The following is a 27,255-nucleotide window of genomic DNA, read 5'->3' as shown; positions in this document are numbered from 1 at the left end:
ATGTCTGTGTCACTCTGTAGTTACACCTCCAGAACAGTCTGTGGCGGGGTTTCTGTGAAGTGCTGTAAACTTCAGGAGATTCAAAACAACCCAAAAAACACATTGAACATGGCTTAATAGACACAATTTCAAACACAAGTACACAAATCAGCATTCACAGACAACGCGCTTGTCTTTTGCTGCACACATATCCCCCACAAATACAACATGCTAATGTTTTTAGCACAAGCATTTTGCATTGTATAAATTAGCTTAGCGGCTAGCCGACTTTTCCTCTACTCATATGAAGCCAGGGACAACAGCAACACCTAACAAATGTAATTTTACGAAATTTGGCTTCATTACAATTCACAAGGTTCACTGACAAAACAACTGTCTTATACTGGACACGTTTTCCAACCAAATATAACATGCTAACGTTATTAGCACAAGCCTATGGCATTTTAGATTGTATAAATTAGCCTAGCAATGAGCAGAGATTTCCTCTGCTTGAAGCCAGAATAAATCACACACAAGACTTGAAATGCTATTTTGTGGAGGCATTATTGTCTTCACAATTTAATGTTTCTTATATTTGAAATTACAGTAAATAAAAGCTTAGTTTCCACTGAGGGAAATGGTTTCAGCTTACAGAAATAGACAGGAGGTCTGGATAAATAATGAACCTAATACCATTTTTTTAAAGTTACAAAGTAATGGCCATAGAGTGATACAAATAGATGAAATTATTTTTGCAGTGTTAAAATAACCAGAAGGAACACTTTTAACATTTCAATAGTCATAGACACACTGCACTTTGTAGGGCAACTTTTTATTCACTGGGGATCAATAATGATTATTTTTATGTGTCATAGCTTATAAAAGTTTCTTATGATGCTTGTAAAATTCTGGGCCAGGCCATTAAACCACATTTTATCTCTTGAAGTTATTTTGGTAACATGTATGTTACTCAGAGGACAATAACAAATCATTCAGTTAATGTTTTTTTCTTTTTTTAAATCGCTTTGTTTTGTTTTTCCCACTTCCTCTTCAGCTGACCATATCTGATTGCAGATATGAATTCAGCTGGCGATATTTCCCACTATCATAATCACAGGGGGCAGATACAGTTGTTTTGAGCGTTTTAACAGTGATCTCCGGGGATCTGTAAATCCTCCGCTGCGACAGCTGATTCGGAGTCAGCTCGGGTCACACAGCGGCAGCAGCAGCAGCGGCCTCCATTTTAACTTCGACACCGAGCCATACCTCACGTGTCCTGGGCTGTCTCTCTCACATGACCCGAGTGTTTGTTCCCGTGATCAGCACTTCCATCTCCGTCTGTGACACCGAATATCACTTTTTATTCCAACCCTGATGGATATGCTCGAACAGAGTCTGGACAGCGCAAGGTAACCGAGAGTCGGCCAAAATGGCTAACTGACACAAGCTAGCTACAGGATGCTATTTCGGATAGCTAGTTTACTACGCTAACCGAGGCCTGACCTAAAAAAACTGTTGTCAAAACGAATACAAGCTAAAGAGTGTAGTTAAGTTAGAAAGAGACGTGGTGGACGTTGCAAGCTAGTTGTTTAACCAGCTGTTTTCTACAGTCATTGTCCAGTTGTGAAAAACATATCACGATTAGCTAATAACAGTGCTAAGTTAGCTTAAAGCTAGGTTTTAAACACAACAAACTGTGTTGTCAGACAGTGAAGGTAACCTGAGGGCAGAAACAATGTTGTGTTTTTCATTGCGATCAGCTGTTGGTTGTCTGGCGTCTTGCACAAGTTTGATACCACCTATGGCAAAGTTTAGGGCCAGTAAATGTATTTGAATATTGAACATTAACTGGTTGCGTTAAGTTTTATTTTGTTTCTCTGGTTTGCAGCCAAGAAAAGCAAGAAGAAGAGGTTGTCCAGGCATCTGAAGGTAAGCACTTATTCACCAAGCTGTCATTGGCAACATCTGGCACCTGCACAGCTGTGAGGTGTATATTTTGTATTACAGACAAAAACATATAATGTAATCACTACAACCATAAGTCCATTATTCCATTAGTGGATATAAAAAATAAAAATTTCAATCATTGATTAATTGTTTTAGTTTTTGTTTACTGGTTTCATGCTTCCTAAAAGTGAGAATGTGATGCTTTTCTTTGTCACACATTATAATAAACTGAAAAGCTTTGGATTTTTGGGCTGCTAGTGGAATAAAACACATCATTTGAAAATGCCCATTGGACTGTGGGAATCACATTTTACTGACAAAACTATTAATCGAGAGATCGTTAGCTGCAGCCCTATTATAACAGATGGTTCCTAACAAGGTGTGTAACAATATATAGCATGCACTTCATTGTCTGTGTAATAGGGCTGCCACTAACGATTATTTTCATTGTCGACTAATCTGTCGATTATTTCTTCGATTAGTTGACTAATCATTTCATCGAAAAATATGTTAAAATGTTGAAAAATGTCGGTCTGTCTCTCCCAGACCCCAAAATTACGTCATCTAATGTCTTGTTTCATACTCACGCCAAAGGGTTTTAGTTCACTGTCACGGGAGAGTGTGTAAAGCCAATATCTGAACGTAAGAAGCTGCAGTAAGAGTATTTTGGGGTACTTTTATAGTACTTTTCTATGAAAAATGACTCAAACTGATTAGTCGACTACTAAAATAGTCACCGATTATTTTAGTAGTCGATTAGTCAACTAATTGTGGCAGCCCTACTGTGTAAACTGCAGCATGCAGCGGTGTTGCTTTATCCAGCTGAACTCAGGGCGAAGAGGCTGCCTGTGTTAGTTTTCCGTCTTCTACATTCTCACAGCTCTCCTTTTCTGTCTCCCCCCCCCCCCGAGACGGAACAGGAGAAGAGCAGACAGCTGTTACGATAGCCAGCGTTCAGCAGGCTGCAGCATTTGGAGACCATAACATACAATATCAGTTTCGCACCGAGGGTGGTCAGGTAAGTAGCTAATGGATGGAATTATGGCACTACTTATGATCGTTGTTTTTTACTGCCAATTTCAGAAAGACATTAAGTGCCCCTAATGGCATATGGGCTCGGAAATTTTAGGGTAATATTGCATCTGTTCAGCAGTCACGATGGAAAACAGAACACTTTAGAATTACTTTAGATGTCAGGTTGGATAAACTTCAAGGGCTGGTTGCGCAGAAACATAATTAGCAATTGAAAGAGCTTCACATTATATATTGATGGGTGTGGTTGAATGGATTTGGTCACGTGCATAGAGCAACGTGACAGTGATCTGTAAACAGCATTTCACCCCACATGTTCACTTTGATTCAGGCTTTTGTCATACTGAGTGTTTTGGTGTATGTGCTGTCACCACACAGAGAGAAATACCTGAGTTCCTCTTCCAAACAGTCCTCTCTGCGCCAGGTAGTGTTTTGTGTTATGTTATTATGTATTCTTTCCTGATGCCACGGCTCCCTCCTCTGTTGCAAAGACAAGTCAGGAGGACAGCAGGCCCTTAATTGCCTGAAGGTATGAATGTGTGGCTTTCTTTTTCTGGTCTCATGATTGACTGGTGACTTTTGTATAGAGTGTCTCCTTGACACTAATGTGGCATTCCCTCCAATGGTGGCCAGTGATGGACAATGGGACATTCATTCCGTAAATAAAGTGGAAAAAGTAAAAGTGTGATATTGAAACTAGCGTATCCTTATTGGGATGATTTACACTGTGGAGAATTAAGCCACTGATCCATGTGGCTCATTTGGCATAAACAAGACTAGTGTGAGCGATCATGTGATTCCAGTCTGGTCTGGGATTGGCACGGGGCTGCTGTCACATGTCAGTCAGGAGGAGAGTCACATGACAGAGGGATACAAATACTGATTCTTTGAATAAACAAGCTCATTTTGACTTGACTGTGAATTGTTTTCAAAATTGAATCAGGCACATTCTGAAGCATAAGCAAATTGAGAGGGATACGATATGCTTATGCTTCAGAATGTGCCTGAAGTGAGATCAATGCTCTGCTACGATAAGGACTATCAGACACTAGGCTTGGCTGAACTGTAGCAGTAGATATGTTAAACAAATCTACAAGCCGGGTAAGATTCGGATTTGGACACTGTATACCTGTCATAGGGATGGAAAGAACAACTGTTTGCTTGGTTTGTTTTATTCTTATTCTCTCTCTTATCTGTGTTTCTCTCTCCATCTTGCAGGTGACGTATCGTGTTGTTCAGGTTACTGACCAGCACCTAGAGGGAAGAGATGAAGGGGGAGGAGCAGTGAGTGTCGTCTCTACAGCAGCCTTCACTGGGGCCCCTCAGGCTGTAGCTCAGGTACCAAAATCTCCACCGTTTTTTTTATTGATGAAGGAAAACCCACTAATAATATGGACTGGTTTTGAAGACTAACTGCATGCTTTAGCCTTTGAGTAATGCCACAGTTTTAAAGATTCAGCATGGGTCATTCAGAGCATTACTGTAGCAGCAAACCACCTTTGCTATGTAAAGATATAGAGTGCTGTAGAGATTAGGTTTCTTGTACGCTGAGGCAGAAGTTAGTGACACACTGTTTCTCTTGTCAAAAAGCCAATGGGATTTTTCCACTGGATTTTGGATTATTGCAGAAAATTAGCTCTGTGGCAAACACAAGTTTATGATACTTACACATTTTGTTCAGTAAGTAAATTCACAAATTAGAACCACTCATGGTTTTTGAAACGTAAATGCAATCGCCAGAAGTGGAAAACTAGGCTATAAATTAACTATACTACAGTCGCATGACTTAACATCGCTGCTATAACATGACTGTGAAGTCGTGCTTGGCATGCTGATATTCTGTAGTCTCATTTAGCCACTGTTAGCAACCGCCTTTTTAAAGACACCTTAAAGCGTCAACATTCACGAGGGAGGAATTTACTTACATACTTAATGTTGTAGAACAAAACTTGAAAATCTCCATAGTGGAGTCATGGCGTCCTGAGCAGAGAATGAAGTCACACAAATTCCATTGTGTTGTAGTTCAGGCTTCTCTATGGTTTGTGGTGCATGTTAGTGCGTGAGCGTATCGCGCTGGCTAGCTCATTGCTGCCGCTTTGCACTGTCCTCATTCGGTGGTTACTGCTGATAATGGCACGGCGTTGTCATGGAAGCGTAGTGCTCACCTTCCAGTTTTGCCCCGGTTAACACTTAGCTCAGTCAGCAATGTTGTTGTTGTTTAGTGCTGTTTATTGAGTCAGTTAGCTGCTAGCCGCTAGCTAAGCCACCTTCATGTTGAGAAGCTTATCCAGACAACTCATATGCTCTAACTTTTACTTAGAGTCCCTTAAAAGAATAAGGCTGGTGATATTTCAGCTGTTATTACTCCAGCAGTCTACAAAAGAAATTAAAACCAACAACAGAATCATCCTCCTAAAAAGTATTGCTCAGGTAGACAAATAATGGTGTCGCTCATGCCATAAAACCCAAGGCCACCCAAACACTATTAAAACAAATGAAAGAGACGTGCTACCAGTGATCTGGGTGACATTTTCCTTTGTTGTGATTAAAGCTGCAGGTGTAGGTACCTCTTCTTAGCTCTTGAAACTCGCTAAGCAGTATAAAGAGTAAAGTGTGTGTCTGAGCATGACGTCTGCCCAATGAAAAGCTTCTAATTGAGATTAAAGATGCAGTTGCAGAATTATTTCATGAAAAGGCACTGTGGCAATGTTCATGGTCAAATTCAGAACATGTTTTTGGTCAAAAACAAAAATTTCCCCACAAGAACATATCAGATTTGTTTTCATATGCAATACACTGATGGCTTCACTGACCTTGCTATTGTCTGTGCTAACAAGATCACTCCTACCTCTTTTTCCTCCCGCTATCCCAGCTGTCAAACTGCACTGTATCTTGCTTGGGGGTCTAGAGGGGATACCGGTATTGAGTCTGACAGAGACTGAGGTGTGCATTCACCTGCTGTGACTGCTCCATTGCTACTTGTTCAAGCCTCTCCTCTGTCCCTCTGTCTTATCTGTCACAGGCTGTGATCCAAAACCCTTTCAGTAATGGAGGAAGCCCAGCAGGAGAGGCGGTGGGAGGGGAGACTCGCTTCGCTTACTTCCCCGCAACCGCGGTGAGCGACGGGACTGTGTCTGTGCAGGCCGCCACGGACCCCACACTCACACAGGCGGGGGGTGAGTCAGTTCTCACACTTAATTTGGGCTGAAGCTTACGACAGTGTCACTGAAAATAATGGCTAAATTAGCCCTGCAGTAAACAGCAGTGTCTTGAGGAGTGAGAGAACAGCAGGTCTTTTTTTAGTGGTTGTAAATGAACCAAAATCCCCTCAGCTTTGGCTGAAGAGAAAGAAAACAGGACCGTTTAAAGCACTATAGATTGCAAATAATGTTGCGCTTTTTGCTGAATGCTGTCATTGAAATATCTTTTGTGATACACGTGGACATAGAATTTTCTTCAACAATGCTTCAGCATTTTTGAAAACTTTTAATTGAGGGCTGTTTAGATTCTGTTCACTATGTTTTTGCTCCCTCTTGAGCAATGAAAGATTTTCTGTCACACACACCCAGCAAGGTAGTCTGTTCAATACAAGATTCCCGGAACAGTAATATGTCAGATACATTTATTTGCATCCTATAATAGTTGAATATTATCAGTCAGTTATTACACTAATCATATTTACTATGTGCTTCAAGTCACATGTCCACCTATTCTGCTACTCTTCCTTTTAACTGCCATATGTCGTAGTCTGGCTGTACTAAGTGTCCTTGCGGTTTCATAGTGGTGATCCAGACGTGGCTGGTGGACTGTCAGTGAGGGTGGTCAGGGCTTGGTCGACCTGCAGAGCGGGACGCAGCCTCCCGGCTCTGTTACACACAGGCAGCATCTGCTTGTTCTGGCATATTGTTGCCTAGACAGTGTTTATGGGAGGACCTTGTAATTAATCACCCAGTGTTTCTGCTGGTGTCTGTGCTTTCTGCCGCACTGTTGGCCTGAACTAGCGCCTCGCACAGGCATGAAACCGTGACCAAGACGAGACTTCCACCTGCATCTTAAGACCCCATTCTGATCCACTCTGGTCTGATGTTGTATTTGAGTCATTTCATCCAAAAATAGAGAGATATGCTTGCGGGCATAATATGTGTTTATAAGATTAGGGAAACCAGAAAAATATTCACATGTTACAAGCTGGAATCACAGATTCCACACAACTGTCCCCCTGTCCTCTACCTCCAAAACTGGTCTGCTGTCAGGTCACAGGTAGACTTACTCAGTTTGCGTCTGAACACCTGGTCGAGTGTGGCTAGATGAGGCTGGCTGCTAGTGCTAGCATCAGAGGCTGTGCTAGCTCGGACCCCCAGGTTCGGGGCTAAATGCTTTGTATTGAGGTGATAATTCGGGCTTTAAGTTCTCCGTTTTTTTTATATGTAAATGTTTCATTCACGGGGCCAAGCGGCATCGTCTCGTGTGCCTACATCATGTGACAGAGCCACTGTGGTCTTCAAAACAGAGAATATTTGGCAGTTTTGCTTGAAAATGATGAATGAATTACCAAAATAGTTGATTCGTCGACAGACAGAAAATGAGCCAAGTCGTCACAGCTCTAGGCAAGGCATAGTAGGGTAAAGCAGAGCTCGTCAGTAAACAAATGTAGCCTATAATAGCTAATAAACAGTTTGTTATGTTCCTTGAATCTTTGGGTTTTGATAGGCTCCCCTAAAGAAGCTTTTGTTGCATTTCATTCATCACTGACAAGTTGCTTATCAGGCTAATGCAGCACATCCGCACACCCTGCCTGTTTCTTTCTGTCTTTGTCTCACCGAGCGTGCGTTGTATGCCTAGTGTGTGTCCTACTTCTGTCACATGATGCACATTTAGAGAAGTCACATGCCCGAAGACCATTTAGCAATGTCACTTGACACACCTCAGTTATAACTCGTATGATACACGCTAGGTGCAGCAGCACAAACCGCAAAAACAGCTGCATTTGGGCACTTGTGTTTTTCTTGTTTAGGGTGTTGTGAGCATCTGCCTGGTGATGCCACAGAAAGGGAAGAAGACCATCAGGTTTCTTTGCTGTGGGTAATAGTTTAAGCCAGGGCCTCGTAGGGGGAAGTGGGCTGCTGTCTCTCTTTTCTGTGAGCCTGGGGCACTTTAAGCAGGCATGACATACTGGCTGAGGAGTACACTGAAGGGTGGAGGTGGAGAGTGCTTTACAAGCTGCCATCTCCTATGAGGTGAGGGATAGTGGAGGTTAGTGCATGGGGCTCTGGCAATGAACCACATTCTGGCAAGGCTGAATCCAGGGATGCGAAGTACTTGACCTTTCTACGGGGTGTCAAAATGTCCATGAGCAAGCATCACAGTTTTTGGTTTTCACTTTTTTTGCAACAGTGTTTTTCCACTAGAAAATATCCTCTTTACAAAACAGGAGCAATTTCATTAAGGCTGACCTGGATTTTATGTCACCACGAATCGACAAGATGACACTGTAAACCCAGTTTTCACAAAATTAGGTCGCAGAAAGTGAAGAGCAAAAAGCAGATAAAATGTCAAAGAGCTGCTGTTTTGGCACAGGCAGAGTTTATGCTGGACTTTTTTATGACAACCATTAATATTTTAGAATCCAGGACATATAGAACAACTATCAGAAATGTTTTTAAAAAAGTCACATTATCGCCTACATTTGAACAGCAACAAAACATAGAAAACACGAATGCTATGATCCTGTTTGCATTCTAAGCCCGTCAAAATAAATACCTTGAAAATAAGATAAGTATAAGCCTAACAGAAGAAGCGGTCTGTTGAACAGAGTGAATAATTGGGACTCAGTAAAGGACATGCCAGGTGTCACTGTAAAGTCCTCCGTGATAACATCCAGGGAATCACCAAGCCGTCTGGCTCACCGTAGTGAAGTGAAGCGTATCTCCAGTCTGATCTACGAGGAGACTGGTGGCATGCTGAAGGTCTTCCTGGAGAATGTGATCTGTGATACTGTCACCTGAACCGAGCACGCTAAGAGGAAGACTGTGACTGCCATGGTTGGGGTGTATGCCCTGAGGAGGCAGGGACGCACTCTGTATAGCTTCGTTGGAGAAATAGATCTGCCCTTTATTAAAACCCTGAAAAGTGATCTGTATAATATTATATATTATATTTAAGTTGTCTCGGCAACATTTCTCATAGGTCACACATCTTAGGCTATTCATTAATTCATTCATTCATTTTCCATAACTGCTTATCCTGTTAGGGGTCGCGAGGGGGCTGGAGCCTATCCCAGATGACAGAGGCCAGGACAGGTTGCCAGATTATCACAGGGCTGACACATAGAGACACAACCATTCACGCTCACATTCACACCTACCGCCAATTTAGAGTCACTAATTAACCTGCATGTCTTTGGACTCTGGGAGGAAGCCGGAGTACCCTGAGACAACCCATGCTGACACGGGAGGAACATGCAAACTCCCACCCCAGGAACCCACTTGTTGTGAGGCGACAATGCTAACCACTGCACCAACCTCATAGCTATTTACTATGCTATTAAGGAATTTGCTGATTTATTTGACATATTATAAACCAGACATTTTGGTTGTTGATATCTTCATCTACCCAACAACTACTCTTGATACTGACAAAAAGCCGGCATATGCTGGAAACATAAACACAGGCACAGGAGTCTTGCATCATACGTTTTGTTTGGAAAAGGTATTAACTATACATGTAGACTGTTGGGATTGAAAATATTCTCTTTCGAGTTATGTATTCCCCAAGACTTTGGCATGATGTCCACAACTTGATGTCCAATATTTAACACAATGTGTCAAGGAGTTACATGTCTTGTTATCTGGTCTTGTCAGGGATAGTTTTGCTTGAAGGGACCTTAATTTGGGGGTTGATGATGATTTTTTTTGTCTGGCTGCCCACAGGAACAAAATAAGGTGTTCAGGCCTCATAGCAGTGCTGAAAGGAATAGTGTCTGTATGCCTTGCAGTGAAGTGTGTGCATTTTTCTGTCAAAACAGTAAATTATAGATTTTGTTGTGAATGTCTGGGGAGCTGAGAAAAGGAAGGCTTGATGGTTTTTCTGTCTACATGTTGATTTTACATAAGAGGGCTTCCAGCAGTTTTGTATTTCTCATAAGTGTTGTTTTGTGTGTGCCCATGAGGATTTGGGGTGTGATGAGCCTTTTTTTTTTACAGAGTAAACACTCTTATTTGTTGTGAGATATTTCGTTAGAGCTACAGGAGTGAGTCTTGTATACCATGTTGCCCCGCTGTCTTTTTCCTCACTGCTAACTGATGACTCCCATGCCTTCCACAGGTCAGTTTTATGTGATGATGACCCCCCCTGATGTCATTCAGACAGGCACACCACGAACCATCGCCCCACGCACACAGCCCTACCCTGCGTGAGTATCAGCTCTCTCAGTTGCTGTCTGGGAGAAGGAGACAACATTGATATTGCAGTCTAGGTCGCAGCTATTTCTGAAAACAAACTAACTGCCGGTCAGTTCTTGTAAAACACTGTTGTTATCTTCCATGGAAATGCCACGCGAAATAGGCCATTTAGTGGTTTTAGCAGACAAGTTGAGAATTGCTTGAAGGGGAATCTTGGTTGGGTTTTAAAAGTGGGCAGATTGCTCTTAAACGTGTAGTGTTCAGAGCAATTCGCAGCTATTATTACATTTGACTTTAGGTTTGATATTTTAACTATTTCGCAAGAATAAAGCCGTTTGAGTTTGTGATGCTGCAGAAAAAATCTTCTCAAGCATGACACTGACTTAATTCAGTTGAGATATATAGCAGTTCACATGTTGAGTGGAAGAAGCATGCTGCATTCACACACACTGCTGTTCAAAAGTTTGGAATCACCTGCCAGAAAAGCTTGATTGAATACAGTGAGATGGCCGAGAGGAATCCTCTGTATCTGTGAATGGTCTTTGATGCTTTTAGGTTGTACAAAGTCCTCTTTACAAATAGATGTTTTTTTGGTATGAAGGGTTTGTTCTGTACATAGAGAAAAAAAATAGTGTTCTGCAGTTCAGCCAGACTGACAAGGTCAGAGAGACAAAGACACCTCTGAGCATCAGTTTAATAAAAGTAGAAGAAAGCAGCACATTGGTAAAAGAAACTGGAAGGCATCGAAATGTGTGCGAATTTAACAGGTTCCTGTTAAAGTGTCAAATGCACAATAATGCCTCTAACAAGCTGGAATTAACAGGCAGCATATTGTTTTAGGGAAGCTATTCTTCAAAGGTCCAAACAGAAATAGAAGGTTAGTGTAGCACTGTTGGAGTTGGATCAGGTATCATCAACTGAACTGACAAATCACATTTCAAACCTATTCAGTCTCACCTCCGTGTAGACTGCAGAGGGCCCAAAAAATGGCTTCCACAATATTTAGAGCTCAATTACACTGTTGTGGTTCAATATGAGCGAGGGTCACTTGCACTTTTCAGAGTGGGAGTGAGTAACTGCACCAAGCCAAGGAGTTCAAGTATCTCAGGGTCTTGTTCAGGAGCGAGGGTAAAATGGAGTGTGAGAAGGACAGGCGGTGTGGTGCGGCATCAGCAGTGATGCAGGCAGGACAATGGACTGTTGTAATGAAGAGGGAGCTGAACAGGAAGGCAGAGCTCTGCATTTACTGGTCAATCTACATCCCAACCCTCACCTATGGCCATGAGCTCTGGGTAGTGACTGAAAGAATGAGATCGTCTATACAAGCAGCTGAGGGATAGGAGATGAGACATCCGGAGGGAGCTCGGAGTAGAGCCGCTGCTCCTTCATGTCGAAAGGGCGTCAGTTGAGGTGGTTTGGGCATCTGATCAGGTTGCTCCTGGGTGCCTCCTGTTTTTCTGGACATGTCCAACTGAATGGAGGCTCAGGGTTAGACCCAGAACACTCCCCCTCCTGGGGAACACCCCCCAGGAGGAGCTGAAAGTTGTTGCTTGGGAGAGAGACTAATCAGTTACGATTAGTCTTGTTTTAGGGCTAAAACCATGCCAAGTGTAAATGATACATTTGGCGTCTGAATTATCTTGTTTTATTTCTGTTGAAATAGCTGTTATTGAAGGGAAGAAGGAAAACATCAATGTGATAGGTGATTCCAAACTTCTGAACAGCAGTGTATATTTAAATGCTAATGCAGGAGGAGGCGGTGGAAGTGGATGGAGTTAAATTGCTGGGAAACATGCAGTGATGTTGTGTTAAGCAGAGGCGTATGCGGAAAGAAAGCTGATGAAATGGACCGCATAGTTGTTTGAGATCGATCAGGTCGATCCATGATTGGATGTTATACGGACACGTGCCCATAAACCCACTTCCGTGCTTATTTGAAGGACCATGAGGCTCAGTTAATGCAGGATGAAATGCTACAGTAGTTGTGGTCTTTAAGTTTTACATCCTACTGTCTCTGCCCAGCGACCCTCTCTCATCTCTTTCCTGAGTGTGCTGTGAAGCTTGATTTTATTTTATCAAGAGTCTGTATTTTATTTAAGCACATCCTGGCTTTTCTCCTTCTCCTCCAAAATCTTCTTATGTTGTTTATCCCTAAAAATTCACACCATGCATCATTATAATCATGCATCAAAAGACCAAGACTCTCTCCGACTGTTAGCCACATGCTGGTGATTGCTGTTATTAAGACAATCAGCAGGCTCACGTGAGCGAAGATAAACTGAGTTGTCATTTTAATTGCTTGATACCAGCCTTATTTGGCCTACGATAGATAGTTATTTAGAAGAAGGAGTTGCAGCAAGCTTTATTCTAGATGTAGAGTTCATGTTAGTGCCAAAAACTAATTGACACATGAGCTGCAGTGCTAATGAATGCAGTTAAGGTTTGGTTTCCTTTGTTTGGTAAAAGCCAAAGCACAGCAGTCTGCTCATTAGGTCATCCAAAAGGAACACATGACCCATTATCAAATTGAGTTAGCACTGACCTCAGTGAATATCCCTCCACTCCACCAGGCCTATACTTAACCTTTAACATGTGAGACTGACTGCATTATACTTATTTAGCTGCAGCACCTCAATGGAGTAACCACCAGTTGTTTGAGGACACAGCATATTAACATTGTTGTTGAAGGGCCAGGAGATTAATTTAATTTTATTCTAAATTAAAATTTTGTCTTCCAACAATAATGAAAACAAGATATCAAGATACAGAGAAAATTATTATTTTGCAGCATTCTGTCATAACACTGTTTGTCTTGTGTTATAAATCCACCCTTTTCCTTCACAGTGGTGCACTCAGCGTTGCCAATTGGCGACTTTCTCGCCATATTAAGCAACTTTTCAGACCCTCTTAATGACGTTATTTGAAAAAAGTGAATAGCAACAAATTAGCAATTTATTCAGACCACCAGGAAAAAAGCAAGACGTATATTCAAATATATTGTTGTTCATTTCCATGCGTGCTGCTCAGAGTAATTGCGATCCACTGCTCTTCTGCCAACTGCACAGGATCTCCCACTCCCCACTCTACTTTTTACATCTTTTAAATTAGTTTTCAATTTGATTATATTTGGTTTATCCATCCACTGGAAATGGTATACTATGCAGGATTGTTGGTGAACTTTTTTGAACATGCTCCCCAGTGAAAGTGGAAATAAAAGCGACATTTCTTTAAGCCACCAGCATGGGACTGATTTTGGCGGTTGGTTCTCTTGCTTGCTCCTGTGGCTCTCTCCCTCTCACAGACACTCACACACACACACACACACACACACACACACACACACAGACCACTCTCTCCTGTCTGATTTCATTGTATCTTCAGGTCTCCAGACTGCGACCATTCAGTCGCATTTTGCGACCATCGAGCAAAATGTGACTTGAGGGTATTTTTAATATATGACCCGAAGAGCCCTTTAACCTATGCTAACTACTAACATCTAACTGTTGACTAGATGCTTCAAGTTTACAGCAAAAATATCAACACTTCGGCCCGAGAGGAGCTGCGTGCTTCAGAATAAAAGCACCAATGGTTCTGCTCTGCTGTATTTCAGTATTTTCTTTAACTTTATTTTAACAACACTTTATTTAACTTTATTGTAACAGTACTTAATTCAACCTAATTATTTAACAGTAGCTACTTCATTTAACTTCATCGTAACTGTAGTTCATTTGGTAGTTTAGTATTATAGAAATCTACAGCAGTTTAGAGGAGGTTTTAAAATATCGAGATAAATATTGTGTATCGAGATGTAGGCTAAAAATATTGCAATATTAATGTTAGGCCATATCGCCCAGCCCAGACTTAGAGGGATTACTTCTGTTTAAGTCTGTACATTGACTTTTAGAGAAATGCTGCATAATATATATTTTAAAGGAGTTTTTTTTTTTTTTTTTGTACAATGAATGCGTAATGTTTTCAAAGTCGATGAGTAATCATGTTAAATACTCATGGTCTCAGTTTTGTTTGTTTACCTCCTCTTTATGGTAGTTATTAAAAAAACATGCATACAAACAAACAGGAGACAGACTCCAAACTTCTAATGCCTCTGCCATTCATTAATCATTTGTCGGTTTGGGTAAAACAGAATGTGATTCAACAACAAGGAAGGCTTCTGTGATTTTCAAGAACTTTAGATTTCTCAAAGATTTAAGCTCCTTTGTTGTGGGCAGCATTTCAGGGAGTTGTAGATCCGCCTTAAATTTGGCAGCCGCTCTGCTGCTTTTGATGTTGCTTGATATTCACCACGTACAACAGACTGCTCTCCAGTCAAGAGTAAGGAACGAGCTTTGTTGCGGTGTATGTCTTGCATCGCCAATGCCATGTGTTGAAATACAAAGTGAATTGTTTTTTCATCTCTCGCAATGCCTATCTGCCATGTGTTTGTTTCTATTTATTTCCTCTGACATGAATAATTTATGATCTTTGACACAAGCCTCAGAGTTATATTTAGGTGTAAACTAATGAACAGTGACATTGCCGTTGACATGTGAGTAAAATGAATGAAAATTTCCCACCCTATCTGCCGTTCGCAGAGATGAAAACGAGCTGCTGCAGCATGAAGGTTTAAACTGGTGAGGACAGTTTCCACATTTCTCTCACACTCCTTGTTTTTTTTTTTCTTAAACAGCAAATGAACCAATCAAATTAGATCACAAGAAGAGAGAAGAAGCACACAAACCTCTGCCCTCCTCTCCTCTCCTCTCCGCCCCTCCCTCTCATAAGTCCCTGGTGATTCTCCCCGCTCTTGATGTGTGAGACACAGATGTAGCGTTTCTTCAACGCTGACCCCGATCCATTGTTGTTAGTTGTGCTTGTGGCAAACTTGTTTCTCCATTAGGACTTAAAAAATTAGGTCATTGTTCTCCAACTGGAAACAAATGACTTGCTCCTCACTTTTATTTTAGTATCAATTTCAAAGTGTCCTCTGTAGTAGTTGTGGGAGTTTTGTTCTTGTGTAGCCTAGTTTTGAATTAGTTACTTACAGTATTTGAGGTTTTTCTTGTGAGCTCATGAAAGGTGTGATGTTTTTGTAGATGTGACAGGAATACTGGGACAAATGGAGCCAATGACAGCCAGGTGTTGTCATGTTCACTAAAGCTCATCTTTGTCCATATCATCCAGTAAGAGAATATCAAGCCCAAGCTGCAGTCACTTGTATCTCAATGTACATTAACCCAACTCACTATGTTTGTGTGCACAAAATATTCCAGTTTTTGCCTTATTCCGAAAACGACAATATTCCTACGAAGCTGTTTACATGCCTAATAAAAAAGAATATTCCACTCATGTTCCTGTTTAAATGCAGCCGTGCATCTGATTAACTTGCCCGAACATGTTGTCTATCCCGCCAAAATATGGGAAAGTGGAATGACTGTCGCATGTGCCAGGAAGTTTTCTACTGGTGCAAACACAGTCTTCCTCTGTCATTCCTTCAGCCATCTTCTTGAAAAGGTCAGCGTTGTAATATCTGCACATTCATAATGTTAAAAAGTAAGTGTGTTTCCCTCCTGGAGAGAGATGTGGGCTTTTACTTTTATTAGCGTACATGTAAACGTACCCAGAGTCCAGTCCCTGGCTTGGTGTAATACTGCAGGCTAATGACAGGGGAGGGCAGGACTGACAATTGCATTTCTCTTTCAAGGATCAATATAAGACGACACAAATTTAGTTCTCCTCTACATCTGCGCCTCAAATTATATGGATAAAGCACTTTGGCAGCGGAGTTGTGTACTGCTCATTTTCTGGATTTCTTCGACAACAATAACTCCCAGGAGCGCTCAGATGAGGTGCGCCTCTATAACTTGTTAAAGGGAGGGGGGAAAGACGTTCCTCTAGGCCTCTACATTTAGTTATTCATACAGTCATCTATATATTTTTTTAACACTCTGCCTAAGAGTACTGTTGGGATGAATCCATTATACAGCTGAAATCCCATTAAGATGCGTTGAGATACAAGAGGGAGACTGCAGTTTGGCTTGGCTGACTATCTCAAACAGAGATATCAGCAGTCGAGTTGTGTTGATGGGTCGCACATTCACTGCAGTTAGAATAAAGATGCGTTGTAGAGGCACAGACGAGGAACAAGTGTGACCTTACAGGACATTTTAACCTTAAGCAGAATCGCGGCCAGTAAACAATTGTTGCATTATTTTTCATACTGTGTTTTCTTTTGCAGAGAAATCTTTTGTCTGCACTGAGTGAAACATTAATTGTTGCATTAGTGAGACAGAAACATGGTGAAGACATTCAGTAGACCGCCTACATGATTATATATGTGTTATTGGGCTGTTCATACTGGAGTGGGTGGTTGGATAAGTCTCCCTGTCACGTCTCAGGGACTTAATTAACAGAATACCTACGGGACGACACAGACAAGAGACAGTTGTGTCATTAGCTGTAAGCCCAGACTCCAATAGACAGCATCTGTTTTTTAACAGTGTTGTAATTTTACAGCACAATAAAGCAGAAAGCTCCCTTTGGGTCACACCTGGAAAGAGGACAGTGAACAAGAATAAGGCTGGATGGGTCTCAGTACTCCAGTCAAAGCAGAAAGGCTGCAGGCCAGGGGGTTTCAGGGCCACATATTCAACGTCATATGTCTGTGCATCTTTCAGTATTTCTACCAAAGGCGCTACACAACTTCTGAGGCTCCTTTTTAAATGGTAGCGTCAAGGGCTGTGATTACAAAAGGCCTGAATTTAAAGATAACGGTGAATAATAGTTTTCAATAGGCGCAGGATTAGGTGAATTTGGGGGATTGGATTGGATTTGTGCCTGAATGTAGGGTAGCCAGAGATGGGAGATATTGTAGTGTGTGTGAAAAGTGTTTTATTTCCTGTCTGTCTGCAGGAAAATGGATGGACCGCGAACACCGAGAGATGAAAGGAGGAGAGCGCAACATAATGAAGGTGGGTAATTAGCTACGACTGTGGCTTTTGATTTCATCAGACAGTGCAGCACAATGCAGCATGGTGCCTAAATGGAGCATTTTTTTTTTTTTTGTTGAAAGAAAGTCACCAAGCCCTGTCAAAATATTGTATTAAGAATGGATAACAACATATGTTTGTGGTGCAGCCACTAGAGGGTGCTGTGGAGCTGTAAGAGTTGGGCAGGATTTGGTGCTTGTAGTGCACCCACTGAAATGACGAGGTAGAAAATGAAAACTGGTTCTTAGACCTCTTCCACTCCCTCCATCTGTACAGTTGACCCATTTTTGTCTTTTTCTTTAGGAGGAACAAGCAGGTCAGCAGTAAATGCCACATAGAAGTGGTATACATCTAAAAGTTGTGAACTTTAAGATTAACTTATTCAAACATTTAAAGTTTAGTGTATAGGGGTTTAGAAAGTTATTAGTGAAGTATATGACAGCCTTTCTCAGGCTCACTTATGTCTCATAAGTTGTTGCAGCAATTTTTAGATCGCTAAAGGTTGATTAAAAATGGTCAAAAACCCCTCCAAACTATCACACTAAGACACCAAGACCTTGAGGAACACCATAGAAAACCCATGCTGTTACTTGGCATCAAAAACTTTTGACGTTTGAAAAGTTCAGCGAGAACTGCACTTTTCAGAGCTTGGATGGCGAGCACTTTTGTTCTTGAAACTGCAGAGAATCCCTTATTATCAATAAACCGATAAAAAGCTATTCAATCTCAGAATTGCTGAGGTCTCTAGTTCGTGGTTTTAAAGTTTTAATGAGGCTGTGTTTATCCTAGAGGTCACAACAGGTCATTTTATACAGTGATGTCCAACAGAAAAAAAGTCTAGCTACAGATAAATGGCCACTAGGGGGGCAAACATCATTAAACATGAGTGAAATTGGGCTCATTGAATTGACAAGAGTCTAAGCTTTCCAGTCATACCCAATTTATGCAATTGCAGGACTGTTTGGGGACCCAGTATGCAGAAATATTCAAATACAACTGGCAAAAATAACACATTTGTTCTGCATAAGATAAACGGCATGTTTTTACATAAAACTGCATGAGACTAGCATAAAGTGGGCATGTCTATAAAGGGGAGACTCAAGGTTACCCATAGAACCCCCCTTCCTGACAAGCTAGCATGATCACTACAGCCTTTGAAAGACGCTAGCGTCGGCCAAGGAGGTCCTTGAGGAGTGAAAGAGGTCAAACCAAAATTAGCCGTGCTTGTATTGATATGTATTTTATCTTTCTATTTAACATTCCACCAGTGGAGAGGCGGCGAAGAGACAAGATCAACAACTGGATCGTCACGCTTTCCAAGATCATCCCAGACTGCAACATGGACAGCACCAAGACTGGAGCAGTACGCAGTCTCACTTGCCTCTGCACTATTCCTAACTTTTCACTGACGTTTCCGTCCTCAGTGTTTACCAATCATCTCTGTCTTCCAGAGTAAAGGAGGCATCCTGTCCAAAGCGTGCGACTACATCCGAGAGCTGAGGCAAAACAACCAGCGACTGCAGGAGAGTCTGAAGGAGGTGGAGAGGATACAAGTGGACAATGAGTTGTGCAGGCAGCAGGTATGAATGTCAGTTTGTGCTCTTGCCAACAAAAACTGGCATCAAGTGAAGTCTCCTGGACTTCAATAATGTGTAAAGGAGGTCTATGAATGATAATGTCAGAATCTTCCTTTGAGGCGGTTGGGTTTAGCAGATAAATAGTCACAAATAATGAGGTGGCCATAGTGGGCTGCATATGCGTCTGTGAAGATTGCCACTGCATTGAATACATTACTTTGCTTTGGAGTGCATTGCAACATCCTTTCACTTAAGTCTCAGAAGCATGAAATCCACCTAGCCCCATATGCATCTTCATTTCTCCAAAACAAACCCTGGGAGACTTCAGCCTGTGTAGCAGATCATCAAGGCTTGACAAAGAGGATCAAAAAGCGTTTGCGCTTATATAATGAGAAGTGTTACCTGAAATCAGCGCTTTGAGAGACTGTGGGAATAGTATACACAGGGGTTGTGTGAGAACTAACTGCATGCTAATGCACTCAAAGTATTGTGAAATCTTGCAGCTCTGAGGCTGCCACATCTCCCCATTGAATCCCAGGCCTGCAAGGCTCTCGGCAATATATTCTTATTCTGATGCTCAAAGCTCAATATCCTTTCCCCAGTCCCTCGGTGGGGAGGCAGCGAATTCGGGATTCACCCAAGGGAAATGTAGCGGAGATGACATACCTCAAGATTTGATAATCCAGTTGGTTGTGGACAGGGCTGTCTTTGAAAAGGCTGCACATACTACTCTTTAATCCCAGGGATTGAATAGCCCTGTGTGTACATTACACACAGCCAGCACTCACAGCCTTCAAACGAAAAAGTTTGGTCTGTAAACTTGGAGCTATATTTAGCTGTCACGGGGATGAAGGTGTTGATAATGAGATTTTTTTCTTTTTTTGTTCTTTGTTCTTAAGATTGAAGAACTGAAGAATGAGAATGCTTTGCTCCGAGCGCAACTCCAGCAGCACGGCATTGAGATGGTTGGAGAGACACCGCCGCAGTGAAGCGGAGACGGAAAGGACGGGGTGGGGCGCCATCACTCAGACACACAACCGGCACGGTGGAAAAGAAGGCGAGATGACGGAGAGAAAAACGGACGTGCGAAGAATCTCTTTCTTTTTAGTGAATGCATCCTTCCCTGGGTTCACAGGTCGCGAACTCTTCACCGGCCAATTGGCTGTACTTGACTGTTTCAACCTTATTGAGATAACCACCCGTTAAAACTCAGTAGAAATGTGCTCCAAGAAAAGCTGCCCACTCACCGCCATCAGAGTGCTTTACTAGCACTAGTTATGACAGAGAACGTGCTGAACTCCTCACTTGTTTTGTATTTATGTAGCCTCACTCATGGACTATGATGTGTGTTGTTTAATTTTGTTTCCTGTCAGTGTATTTTCCCCCAAATTATGGGTTTTGACTTAGTTCATGCTTTTATTCTGTTTGTATTTTTGGGTTCTGTATTCATATGTTGTTTTTAGCTGCTGTAATTTATTAGTCCGCTTGCTGACGGAAGCCTTGATGGAGACCAGTTACATTGACACTCATGCACCCCCTAGAGAAACAGATTGAATTTTAAGTGCGAAAACATCAAAGTATGCAAAACATTAAGATTTTACAGAGAGAAATACTGTGACACATGCAGCTTACCTAGACCCAAAGAGAAACGAGGCGCTGTGCTGGCCTATGCTTCTGGGCTGATTTATGTAAATAAGACTTCTCATGTTTTAACACAGATGTTAATACAGAATGTTAGAGCAGATTATCTCTGGGAGTAAACAATCAATAACTCATTATGTTCATGCTGGCCCTTTGTCATAATAATTACCATAAAGTGTGTGCAATCTTGGAGCTCAATTTGAGAAAAGAAAAAGTGGTATACTTGAATTGTTGGGCATTTGCTTAACCAGAAAAAAATAACTCCAATGTCAAGAAAAATTACTTTAAATTGCAAATTTGAATGTACGAGTGTGGACAAACCCAGCGCGCTTGATTGTGGACTGGTGAGGGGTGTGGTGCAAATTCCAACTTTTGCCAAACTATATATAGACACAGTGGGTTTTATTTTTATCTTTTGTTCATGTGTGATTTACCGGTGTCTCGATACGTGTAAGAATAATTCCCACATGTTTCATTTCAAGCTGTTTGCTCTATTTTGGTATTGCAACACTTCAAATGCAGCTCGACGCACAAGGGGGGGGAGGCACCCTGGAGAGCGGCACTCAAAGACTCTCTGCTCACTATGGAAAAGGAGTACACAGAAATCCTGTGTTGCACTTCTTAGCTGAGCACAAGGCGTTCTCCACGAAATGAAGGAATAGTTTGGAAGTGGGGAAACTTGGAAATGATCTCACATATTACTCCACCCACTCAGGCGAACAATAAGTAAACTGTAATTGGTTGTACAAACAGCAAAAGCCAATATTAACCTTGTTGATGATTTTGTGAATGAATATACATGATGTATTTTTGTTCCGCTTCGGGCGATGTGAGTGAAAGTGGAAGAGAGATATCAAGCTTTGGAGCCACTTATTAGAGCACGATTGCTTCTCCCTGTGTCAACAGCTCAGGATCCAGCAAAGCAAAACCAACACTCAGACCCCTGGCAAAATCACGCAGACTATCACATTTTAATATCTCAGACTCCGCAAGTTAACAGCTTGTGCTTTGGAAGTGCTGTTCTGCCACTACTGCTAGATTCAAACCTGATATGGATAGTGCAAGTGTCTGATCTATCAAACGAGGCTCCTAGCTGAAGTTGAATGATAGATGTTTTGCAGTAGAAATTTTTTACACCTCAGTGAGAGCAGAGCAGAGAATGTGAATGTGAAGACATGAATAATGCTTTGGAAGAAGGATGTTCACAAATGAAAGGTCACTCGTGGCTAATTCTTTTCTTTTTTTTTCTTCTTCCTTGCGTTTCTTTTTTGAAATGGCAAAAGAAAGAAAAAAGACTCATTTTCTCTCTGTAGCAGCCTCACTGTTCTCAGGTTAGATTTTAAAGGCATCTTTTCTAAGTAAAATGGTGGAAAATAAAACTTTCACTAGCTGATAACCTTTATGGGCTTTGGCTGTAGCTTGTTGTCTTTCTGCAGATTTTGAACATATACACACATAAATACTTTATTACTTATTTCAAGTTGGTTTTTAGTCCCTCGTGTTTTTCCATCTGTTGGTTTGCAGGATATCTTAAAGTGACAGTGTACCCCCAAATCCAAAATACATATTTTTGCTCTTACCTGTAGTGCTGGTCATCAATCTAGATCGTTTTGTTCCCCGAGTGTTGGAGATATCTCCACATTGGGTATCTCTAACACTCGGCGACTCACACCAAAACAAGCTAGATTGATAAATAGCACTACAGGTAAGGCAAAAAATGTGCTTTTGATTGTGCAAACTGTCCCTTTAAACATTGTGATGGGTTTGAGCGAAATTTGACTTCTGATCTGTGCCACATAAAAGCAAAACTCATATTCTGCTTGCTCTTGAATTTTGATAAATGCTCTCACCTATCTCCACCTAAACAAATGTCATCTTGATGTCTTAGTTCTATTCGACACATTTCATTTCATCTTCTTGATTTTGGAGTTAAACTCTCCCTTCAAGATGCAAAAACTCAGCTAATCTGCTTCATCAGGACTGTGTGGGTGCGGTTTGACCAGATTTGATTAACAGTCCGGCAACATAAAGCAAACAACTCACCAACTGTCACCAGAGTTTGAGTCAAATAATGCCAAATCCTGACTGGTGTACAGAGATTTGTGGCACTGCCATTCTCTAATAGAGCCAATAGAGAAGAACACAGATGAAAGCACTGTCAAAACAACCCAAACTGTTCCAAAAAACCCCAAAAAAAGTGGTTATGTAGGACTCCAAATGATCACTTTTATTTGTTACATGTATTCGTATAAAGTACAATTCCAGTGAAATGTAATTCCACCAGTTCCATCCCTTATCGTGAGAGACTGATTGAGAAAATAGGTTTTCAGTCTTTGAAGCTGGGCTCGGCAGAAATCTGGAGAAAGCAAAAAATGTGAGGAACAGCAGGATTTGAAGTTTCACATTCCTCCTGTAGCTTTCACCTCTCTGTCCTAAGCCCCTCCCACCAGATGACCATGTGCATTTGCACGCATGTATTGATTTATTTAATCTTATTTCATTGTAGAGATACCCACAGCGCTTCTACTCATTCCTCCTTGCCCCGCTCTCTGTCTCTGTTTATCAGACCAACAATGAGACATAATTAGCCAGCTAGCCACCCCATGGTCCCCCCACCTCACCCCCCGCCACTGTGGACGTCTTCTCCAGCAGGAGAGCAGGCAGCGACCCGGGAGATGGACTTTTAGCCTACAGCAGTAGCAGTGCCAGGTCTAACCTGTGCAAAGGCAGCAACAGAAAGTTTGCTAATCCAGTGGGGGAGTCTGGGTTGGATTCTGGTTGCTGCAGCTGCTGACTGGGGTCCGTCTCAGGAGCTGCTGCCCTCTTTTCTCCCAGCAAGGTGGTCTGTAGGAGCAAGGAATGAGGCGGAGAACACATTGTGTGATTAGAGGCTCTAGCTAACGTTAGCTGCACGAACGAGAACTTGAAGCCGCAGCCGTGAGCTTTTAGCTCCAGTTGGCAAGGGGCGACACTGTTAGCAACACATAATCTCCATCTCTGAAGAACTTCACCGGCATTGACACGTGTTTTATTGTGTTCATCATCACACTCCTTTTTTTTAGACACTTATGGATGAGTCTGTCTTCCTTCTTCATTTTTTTTTTTTTTTGCAGTGTAGGCAGTTGTTGCTTATGCTGCAATAGCAAACGGACTCTCCACCATTGAGTGAGGTTTCCACTGAAGGGAAGTGCTTATACATCTGCATTTATAGAGCAGCTAACAGGAGTGTCCTTTCTCTGAAATGACCTGTGATTGACTAAAGTCGTCATAGGCCAGATTTTCCAAAGCCTGAAACCAGAGCCAAGAGGAAGTGCATAATTCTAGTTTTCTCTCTAGTTTTTGCACAATAATGCCAGAATTAAACTTCCTAAAATTATAACTGAAAACACTCACATTTCCTGTTGGTGAGGCCTATTTGAGATCAGCTGATTTACACATCTACGCTGAAGAATCTTAAAAAAAGATGGACTTTTCATCCACAGATTATGCTACAGAAACATTTAGCAATTTACCATTGGTCAAACCTCTAATGTTCCTGGACATGGTGGGTTGGTATTCTCTAAAAATTATCAGTCAATACTCACTACTTTAATGCAGTTCCAAATGGAGGTATGGACGTGACACTTAAAGAAATGCTCAGTTTTTAAAATAAGATGTTTGGAGGATTATGCATCCTCGGGGAAAATATGCACCCTCCGCGTACTCACAAGTTCATCTAATCGATTGATCAACACACTGGTAAAATTGAAACCAGTCAGTAGTTAGAACACACAGAGGGCACCTTGGGTGAGGAAGATCAATGGTGGATAAAAGGCACATCTAAGCCCTCAGTGAGATTGAGTTTGACTTCACAGGTCAAGGCTTTTAAGCATCATTCTGCTGTTCTTAAGAAGGGAGCAGCCATGACTTGGATAATCTTTTAAGTGCAGACAGAGGTGCTGCACACGCCCAAACAGTACGACTATTTATAACATACAGACTCATTATCTATCAGTATCCATTAGGCTGACATTTTGTGTTAAATTTGCCACGGTTCTGTCTTGCTGCCCCCCCTCCAGTGTCTCCAGGCTTGTCAGCTGCCATTCAAACACACACAGCTAGCCAGGCAGGCGTCTGTGTGTCCCTGTCTCTGTTTGAAGTGGCTGATCTCTGATCCCACGTACCTCTCTGATTAGGACATACTGTCTGTCTGTCTCTTTCACCCCAAACCTGTAAAAGCTCTCTGAAGAGAACCATGCAGAGTTGAAATGACGTTGGTTTGGGAAGGAAATCTAAAAATGGCACACAGACATGTTGGTTTCGTCTCTAACAAATGTAAAAAGATGTGAGTACCAGGGAATGTCACTTTTACCTCTCGGTGGAGATAATTCACTAACAATTAATTGATGTCTTAATTGGAAAAGGAAAGTGTCTCCCTGCTTTGAGCAATAAATTGTTATTGCTGAAATTATATTTAATGGATTTGAAATGGTGACTCATATCTGGTCAGTGTTGAGGAAATGCATGTTTCGCCTGGAGGGTAGGACAAAGCCACCTGCTGTAAAATCCTTTATGTGAAGTGGAAAAGACTCTTTTAAATTTGTGTTTAGGCACCTCTACAAAAAGCACATGGTTGACTGATTTTCATTGAACCCGTGCTGGCCAACACATTCTGCTGGAAAGCTACACTTTCGTGTCCTGCAGGCTTGTCTTACCTTTGTGCTTTTTGAGCTACAGGAGCACTCTGTCAGGAGCACGCATTGTCCACCGCCTCAGCCTGTTTCACATACCCTCTCTCGGAAGGTTGTTATTTGTCGAAAAATGGCTGACAGAAAGAGTCTCATTCCGTCTGACATACAATGCTCCTCATACCTTGTATACCACGCTGACTCTCATCTTTCTTGGGCCTACATTAATAACTACACAGCATCTGTCTCGCTCATAATAGTAGTATCAGGTATGTATTCTGCTGCTGTCAAGAGATGGGGGATTGGAGTGAGCTCACATTTTTCTGTTTTTTTTTAAGCAGCCATGGTGTTGGATTCCAAAGTATTTTGATCAAACTGACAAGCAAATTCTGTTTGCATATGTGGAAAGACATGTTTAACTTCAAATTGGGAGCACACCCTTGATAAATAAGAAGAAACAGATGGGACTGTTGTTCATGAAACTAATGTTTAATTTAATATCACAGGGCAAGGGTGTAAGGCTTTTCCCTCCAACATGTGGGGGGACACAAATTAATAATTGGGGAGTCTGGGGATCCTCCCCCAAGAAATGTTCTGCAAATTTTGGTTGGTTTCAAATATTGGTTTAAATGTCATGGTACTTCCTGCTTCAACCATGCAGTTGCTCCATCTCATTGCTGTTTTATGGCAGAAGGTAACTGCTGAGTGTGCATACTGACACCATCCACATTACTGGAGGCACTGTCACAACTATGAGTCGCATTCTAGCTTGTCCTACTTTCATGTTTTTATCAGAGGGGACAAATGCACGTGTTCTAAATATTGAGAAAACAGTGGACATAAAGGGTTGTGCCAAGATGTCACCACAATTTATCAACTTTACAGGGAGGAAAAACTTCATGTAAAGCAGTGGAAATCAGTGCTGGACTGGAGGATCTATGGCCATGGGTTCAACAGTGTCATGTGCACTGATCAAACTGACCTACAAATGGGAAAAGACAGGAAGAGCCACTGAAAATGTAGTCTCTTAACACAGATGCCAATGACGTCAGCACGCTGGCTGACTCTGTCATCTGTGGACAGTCCCATAGGAAAGTTGTAATAGAACTAGTGCTGGCTCCCAGCGGCAGTGATGTGATTGGATCCAAATCTGTGTACTTGCATACTTCCTCGACCAACAGCTGATTAGCTTTGCCTTACACCTGCCTACACTGGAACTGCTGTTCCCCCGAATTGTTGTCCGTAGTACAGCAGAAAAGAAAGTGTTCAGTGTATCTTATTTCATTTGATTCAGCTATATTGCAGAGCTGCAACGTCTCTGTTGCATGTAACACACGTGCCGCACCTATGGCAACGCCGTCACGTGGTCTGGATATCCCCGCCCATTTCTATTACAAAACGAAAGACGAACGTCCCCAGACTCCGAAGTAAGGGAGGCTGGTCACGCGAGACTACTGAAATGTCACTGTCTGTTCATTATTGTTTAGGATGTCCTAATCACGACCAGGAATGTCAGAGACTGTTTTTATTAACAATTTAATTCACTCTGTGACAGTGGTGCCCACAAGGGCAGGGCCATGGCCACCCTAATACAATTGCTACCCCCCTGGTGAAAATAACTGGAGGCCCACATTAATGTCTTTAAGAGGCAGTGGTGCGCTTATTTTAAAATCTAGGTAGCGTAATTAAGTGAGGGTGGTGGTATCCTGTGGAACTAGACAACCAAAGGCATCTGTTGGCATACTGTGTCGTAAAAGGGGCTAAATAATGCTCCAAAAAGTTAGGCTACATTTTGTAAAGGGTAAAACTGGCACGGCCATTTTCACATGGGTCCCTTGAACTCTCCCTTCAAGATATCTGAATAAAAATGGGTTGTATAGGTAACAATGAGTCTCCCCCATACTTGAGAAGGTCTGTTCCCAGTAAGTGTTTTGTTCCTTACAATTAATGTGCTCCTCCAAATTAAAGGTTTACCACCTGACATGTATACACAGATGCACATTAAAACAGGGTTGTTGTGCAACTT

The 27,255-nt window shown here is 41.9% G+C and overlaps 1 protein-coding gene across 3 annotated transcripts; it reads left to right on the top strand.

Annotated features, from left to right (window-relative positions):
• The first annotated feature begins 1,030 nt into the window (after positions 1 to 1,030).
• LOC125892937 (upstream stimulatory factor 2) lies at positions 1,031 to 21,962 on the top strand. Of its 3 annotated transcripts, XM_049583297.1 has the most exons (11): positions 1,031 to 1,388; positions 1,868 to 1,908; positions 2,838 to 2,944; positions 4,177 to 4,296; positions 5,981 to 6,134; positions 10,282 to 10,369; positions 14,951 to 14,989; positions 17,268 to 17,326; positions 18,613 to 18,707; positions 18,796 to 18,924; positions 19,821 to 21,962. In XM_049583297.1, the coding sequence occupies exons 1-11, from the start codon at positions 1,354 to 1,356 to the stop codon at positions 19,908 to 19,910; spliced, it is 957 nt and encodes a 318-aa protein (XP_049439254.1). In that variant the 5' UTR covers positions 1,031 to 1,353; the 3' UTR covers positions 19,911 to 21,962. The 3 variants fall into 3 exon arrangements, with proteins under 3 accessions (XP_049439254.1, XP_049439255.1, XP_049439256.1); XM_049583298.1 differs by lacking the exon at positions 14,951 to 14,989 and having other exon boundaries at positions 1,035 to 1,388; XM_049583299.1 differs by lacking the exons at positions 1,031 to 1,388; positions 1,868 to 1,908; positions 2,838 to 2,944 and adding an exon at positions 3,915 to 4,059.
• Positions 21,963 to 27,255: the final 5,293 nt, after the last annotated feature.

The sequence above is a fragment of the Epinephelus fuscoguttatus genome, linkage group LG8, assembly GCF_011397635.1.
Source record: "Epinephelus fuscoguttatus linkage group LG8, E.fuscoguttatus.final_Chr_v1".
NCBI classification, from domain to species: Eukaryota; Metazoa; Chordata; class Actinopteri; order Perciformes; family Serranidae; genus Epinephelus; species Epinephelus fuscoguttatus.
Note: the sequence above shows the minus strand (reverse complement) of the source record. Positions and strands in the feature narration are given on the sequence as shown.

Bases quoted from the DNA above. Each gene is read 5' to 3' on its own strand.
- LOC125892937 (XM_049583297.1), top strand. From the start codon at position 1,354: ATGGATATGCTCGAACAGAGTCTGGACAGCGCAAG. The intron at 6,135-10,281 runs GTGAGTCAGTTC...TGCCTTCCACAG, and splicing joins CACACTCACACAGGCGGGGG to GTCAGTTTTATGTGATGATG. The intron at 14,990-17,267 runs GTGAGGACAGTT...GTCTGTCTGCAG, and splicing joins CAGCATGAAGGTTTAAACTG to GAAAATGGATGGACCGCGAA.